The sequence below is a fragment of the Rattus norvegicus genome, chromosome 3 (assembly GCF_036323735.1).
Source record: "Rattus norvegicus strain BN/NHsdMcwi chromosome 3, GRCr8, whole genome shotgun sequence".
NCBI lineage: Eukaryota > Metazoa > Chordata > Mammalia > Rodentia > Muridae > Rattus > Rattus norvegicus.
In genome coordinates this window covers 93,870,839-93,876,827 of record NC_086021.1, presented here as the reverse complement: position 1 = coordinate 93,876,827, position 5,989 = coordinate 93,870,839, and the positions used below count along the sequence as shown (strand labels likewise).

Here is a 5,989-nt window from a genome sequence, read left to right as displayed (position 1 = left end):
AAAATGCATAACAGTGAGGACATGGAACCTGAAGAAGCTACCTCCTGTAGTGAGGAATGATGCCCACTGGAGGAATAAGGATAGAAACCCACTGAAAAAATTTCAACCCAAACTCAAAATTTGTTCTGTCTAAAAGAAATGCAGGGACAAAGGTGGATCAAAGAGTAAAGGAATGGCCGACCAATAACTAGTCCAAACTGAGACCCATCCCATGGGCAAACACCAATCCCTGATATTATTAATGACACTGTTATACTTTCAGATAGGAGTATAGCAGGGCTGCTCTCTGAAAGTATCTATCCAGCAACTGACAAAAATGGAGGCAGATAATGAAAACCAAACAAATGACAATGGTCAGGGACTCCTATGACAGAGGAGGGGAAGGTTTGAACGTTCTGAATAGATAGGAATGCAACAGAAAGACCAACTGAGTCAACTAAGTTGTACCCCTGGAAGCTCTCAAAGACTGAGCTACCAACCAAAGAGCATACACAGGCTGGACCAAGGCACCTGGCACATGTTTAACAGACATGCAGTTTGGTCTCCATAACAGCATTGTCTGGACTCAGGGGGAGAGGATGGACTTAATTCTTCAGGGACTTGATCAACCAAGGTAGTTGGATTCTCAGAGTGGCCCCACCCTCTCAGAGGCAAAGAGAAGGGAAGATGAAGGAGTGAGTCCATGAATGGGGGAACTGTTTGAGGGGCATTTGGGGTAAAAATAAAAATAAAAAATGAATTATTCAAAAATGAAATAAAATATGTAAAAGAAAAGAATATTTAGACTTTTTTGATGGGATTTCCAGAAAATTTTAAGGAAACTGTAACTTAGAAATAAAGGGATTATCTGAAGGTTTAATAGACTTGTACGTAAGAATAGCTCATCATTCTGTTAATACGTTATTTAGAAATATTCTTGTAAAAGATATTATTTAATCTTTATGAGGGCAGACTTCAGGTATAAGTGCTGTATTTTCACATACATTTTACATTATTTAACTTTATTACCAATCTGTGCAAAAGCGCCCTACTCTGCTGATCTTCCACAGAGAATATTTTTTAGTCTACCAGGACATACATCTCTACTTCAGTTTATTAACTTTGTTATGGCATAGAAATTAGTCATTGCATTACATAAGGGATCCTTTTCCCTAGAGGTTAATTTCCAGTCATAAACACTCCACTTATGAGAAAGTTTAAAATCTCCAGTCCTGGGGAGAACATGTATCAGGTTTGTTCATGGGCATAAGTCTCTAATTGCTGAAAATTGAAAATGGCCATATTTTATCAAGTAAACTGATTTTTAAAATACATTTATATTTTTCTCTTCTAATGAAGATTGCATATGAAATGTTAAACTTTGCTTTGACATGAAAAGTTTGTTAGTCTTTTCAGGAATGACAACTGGTGATAAATGAAAAAACTAATATCAAACAATATGAGCATGAAAATTTAATATTGTAACATTCTTTTCTGTCTCTCTTTCCATCTGTTTCTTTGTCTCTTTCTTTTTTTTCTCCTCTGTGTTTGTGTGTGTGCATGTTTATATGTCTGTTTACATGTGTGTGATACTCTTGTTTTCTCTCTCCTCTTTTGTACCAACTTCATGACAGAATATGATCTTCCTTTTGCCATACCTAACCAATTCAGAGGATTGAATAGTTAATACAGTAGTCATGCATCCAGTTCTTGCTTTTGAACAGAGATAAGCATGCTGCATTCAATTTTCTTTAAATTTATCACAGAGTAATTTCAATGTTATCCTTATAGAACAATGCAAATTTGACTTCCAAGATTTGTGTATGTTAAGAAATTTTTTCTAACATTTTCTTTACATTGTCCTTTCTTTTCTTTCCTCATTTAGTATTTGACTTAGAAAAAGATTTAATGAAAGTCTTTTTTAATTATTTTGCTTTCATTTGGGGATTTTTAATTTAATTACAACATTTTCTCCTTTCCTTTTCTTCATTTAAAGCCTCTCATATACCTCAACTAGCTGTCCTTCCAAAAACCTGTGTCTCACTGTTATTACAAGCATATCCATGTTTATACATTTACATTTCTAAATATAACCTGTTCATACATAGGTAGTGTCAAATATGTATGTTTTCAGAGCTCACCGTTTACCATCATATAACCAATTGTTGAATTATTCCCTGAGTAAAAGAAGAACATGTGCTTCTACCTTTATTCATTTGCCAATTGTTCAAGGTGTAGAGTTGATGCTTTGTGGATTTTTACCTATTCATTTAGCATGTTTTTCGGTGTCTGTCTTTCTCTCTATCTTTCCTTTCCTCTTCCTTTCTTTCCTTCCAACTTCTTGTCTGCCAGTCTCTGTCTTTGTCTCTATCATTGTCTCTGTCTCTGTTTCTCTATCTCCACTCTTTCTTTCTTCTTTATCAAAAAGAAGATGAAGTCAAGACTCTATATCTTAGTTCAAGATGGAAAAATGCTCCACTCTTTTGATTTTTGTTCCTATTTTCTTCAGTTTTATTTGAAGTAATAAAAATACGCATTTTCCTCATGCATTTCATTTAAGAAAGTCAGAGTATAAAATAAATTTACTATGAGATTGTGTTTACACTCTCATGGCATTTTAAATCATCCACCTTGTCCAACAAAGTACTTAAACAAATCTGGAGGAGTTTTCATTTATTCTTTCTTAACTTAAGAAATTATAATATATCATATATAAATAATATATGATTAATTTTTGCAAGTATAAAACATCAAATATCTAACATATATCTTATATATGTTATTATGTAAAACTAGATTTATGTTTTTGCATGCTCTAAGATTTTAGAATCATTCATATCTAAGATGTAATTTAAAAAGAATGTTCTAATTTTCCCAATTATATGTAATGATGAGCCATAATTTAAGGATGCTTCTTTTTAACTGCTTTCTATCTTAATATCCTAAGAAATATTCTAGTGTCATTTTATAAATGGGTTTCAATTATTTTAAATATGATCGGATTTGGTGAAACACTGAGCTTATATTCCCTAATTTCCAGTAATTTTGGTTTTAATTTTTATTGGTAACTGTAATAAAATCTCAAATACATTTTCACACTCATTTTCTCAAAAATGTAGTCATTATATCTGACTCACTTTAGAGCTTGATTGTAATGAAACAAGTAGTTTCAACTAAGAATGAAAAGTGTTATCGATTTATCATTGGATTTTCTGAATATTACTTTTAAATTTTAATATTATCGAAATTTCAGCACCTTTGCAAGGCATTAACTTCAGATACAATTTTTATAGTGCTACAACAAGTAATTGGAGGTAAATTGCTCCAAGTTTTGTATTATTAGATTGAGTGAAAGTAGTACAACTATGCATATGACATACATGAAATAGATCACAAACTGCCAGGTCATATCTTTAATAAAGTTTTCACTGATTAGATTAAATCTCATACTACTGCTTAAATTAATTATCAAATTACAGCACTGAATGTATTTTAAACAAAATTAAGCCACTTCCTCAGAGATACACTTAATTTAGTTGTGGCTTATATTAACAAGTGTGAGATGGGGTTGCTGATAATTGTTTTTGTACAAATATGAACTAGCTAATATTTTGAAATTTTTATAATTATGTTTTTCTGGTACTTACAAACATATGTTCTTTACATTAATTCAATACTTTTCTACAGTTAATAGAAGTCTCTCCTTTTCTCCCCCCTTCTCTTCACAGAAGTAGTATGGGTAAACTGCCAATTAGCAGACATGGATGAGGTAAACTGTACCTCTCTGGCAGAGTTCGTTCTTCTTGGCTTTTCTGATGTCCCAGAGCTGGCAATCTTTCTCTTTCTAATGTTTCTTCTCATTTATGGAGTGACAGTCATAGCGAACCTGGGGATGACTGTGCTGATTCAAGTCAGCTCTCGTCTTCACACTCCTATGTACTTTTTCCTCAGCCACCTGTCATTTGTGGATTTCTGCTATGCTTCCATCATTGTGCCAAAGATGTTCACTGATATTATCAACAAGGATAAAGTTATTTCTTACCGGGAATGCTTGATTCAATTTTATTTATTTTGTACTTTTGCTATCACTGAAGTCTTCCTATTGGCTGTTATGGCCTATGACCGCTTTGTGGCCATTTGTAATCCACTACTGTACATGGTTGTCATGTCCCCAAAGCTCCGTCTAGTATTGGTGTCCTGTTGCTACTTTTATGCATCAGTGTGTTCTCTGATTCACCTATGCTTAGCTCTTGAGATCCCATCATTTAAGTCAAATGTGATTAATCACTTCTTTTGTGATCTGCCTCCTCTCTTAAGTCTCGCTTGCTCTGATGTTACTACAAGTGAGTTTTTCCTGTTCACCATTGTCAATTTCAATGAGATTCTCACTATTGTGATCATCTTCACCTCCTACTTGTTTATCCTTATCACTATCCTGAAGATGCGCTCTGCAGAGGGGAGACGCAAGGCCTTTTCCACCTGTGCTTCCCATCTCACAGTCATCGTGGTCTTCCATGGAACGATCCTTTTTATTTATTGTCAGCCCAACTCTGGTAATACTCTAGATGTTGATAAAGTGACTACAGTCTTCTACACTGTGGTCATTCCCATGCTGAATCCCCTGATCTACAGTCTGCAGAATAAGGATGTGAAAGAGGCTCTTAGAAAAGTGTTAGGGTCTAAAAAATTATCTTTACTAAGTTTTTATTTTTAGCAAAACTTAGGGATTTATAGTGAAGACCCATATATAGGCAAATAGGTGAGCATTGAATATAGAGCATTAAAAACGATGGCTATTTTAAAAGGAAACTTATTACTGAGACTTAATATTCACATATTCATGTGTGTTCTCTATAGTTGAAGAATTTCAAAGGTTGTACATATGTTTTTCTTCATTTTGTAGTATTTTAAGCTGTTGTGAGTTATGATGTAGCACTTGCATTATTTATGATTGTAGACCTTTATTATAGCATAATTGATGGAATACATGATGCACTTAAAAACTTATTTCCTGCTAACAACATTTCATCAAGCAGTTTATACATAAGTATCTATATCTTACAATCTAGCTAGTCTATATAATATATAAATTAAGGGTTTTTGGCATTTTCTTTACTATTTGGTATTGGAATCACTGTATTGAGTTAGAATTTCATGTTACAAATGAATGCAAGAATAACATTTATTCACAAGAATCCAGGAAATATTAATTGTGTGCTATTTTCAAGGAGTTTTCAATCCATCTTATATATAATCCTTTGTATTATTTTCTCTTTGTATTTCTCTGTATTGGGCTTCTCTGTCATTAGCTTGCCTTAATAGTGTCTGCATTTATGACTTATCACTGACTTGATAATCTTTCTTTACTCTAGTGAGACCTAGCATGCACCTCACCTCTAAGTGGATCTGTTATTTTTTTGCATATGCATTTGACTTTAATAAAATATTGTTGTCCCTCTTTATTGCTACCTAGCTCGGGTTCCTCATGTATCTTGATTTATGTTTCACTTCTACGATCCAAGATGATTAATATCAGTTTCCACCTTGTCTTTATTTGTTAAACTAAAACATTTATTCTGTTATCTAATGTTAGAAAAACAGTTTGGGCATGGGATCCTTTAGTGCAGGCAGGGGCCTCAGGCAGGATAGAGTGCCCACCTGTGTGCGGACAAAGACAGCGGCAGCCAGTGACACTTCGGGGAGCTGGTCTCAGGCTGCTGAAAAGGAAGGCGCCATAGCCTCACTCAAGCAAGGGCGCCACACAAGGCCATGCAGGATGCTGAGCCATCTGTGGTGGGATGAGTGGTTCGGAATAGCCCACGACCGAGGGTGGGCAGTGAGGTGAGGGAAGAAAAGGCCATCAGATCTCAGGGACCAAGAAAAAAAAATTACCGCCAACCCCACTTCCCATGTCTTACACCTCTTTCACTGGTGAAGTAGACATCACTACTCATTCTCAGAATTAGCTTGGCCTTCCTGCCCCTGTGCAAGACAGAAAGAACCCTGGGCC

At 34.7% G+C, this 5,989-nt stretch overlaps 1 protein-coding gene across 2 annotated transcripts; it reads left to right on the top strand.

Annotated features, from left to right (window-relative positions):
* The first annotated feature begins 1,224 nt into the window (after positions 1–1,224).
* Or5l13 (olfactory receptor family 5 subfamily L member 13) lies at positions 1,225–5,451 on the top strand. Of its 2 annotated transcripts, XM_063283655.1 has the most exons (2): positions 1,225–1,291; positions 3,708–5,451. In XM_063283655.1, exon 2 carries the CDS (start codon positions 3,740–3,742, stop codon positions 4,691–4,693), a length of 954 nt encoding a protein of 317 aa, XP_063139725.1. In that variant the 5' UTR covers positions 1,225–1,291; positions 3,708–3,739; the 3' UTR covers positions 4,694–5,451. The 2 variants fall into 2 exon arrangements, with proteins under 2 accessions (XP_063139725.1, NP_001000512.1); NM_001000512.1 differs by lacking the exon at positions 1,225–1,291 and having other exon boundaries at positions 3,740–4,693.
* The last annotated feature ends 538 nt before the right edge of the window (positions 5,452–5,989 follow it).

Excerpts from the sequence above, each read along its gene's own strand:
- Or5l13 (XM_063283655.1), top strand. The coding sequence starts at position 3,740 with ATGGATGAGGTAAACTGTACCTCTCTGGCAGAGTTCGTTCTTCTTGGC.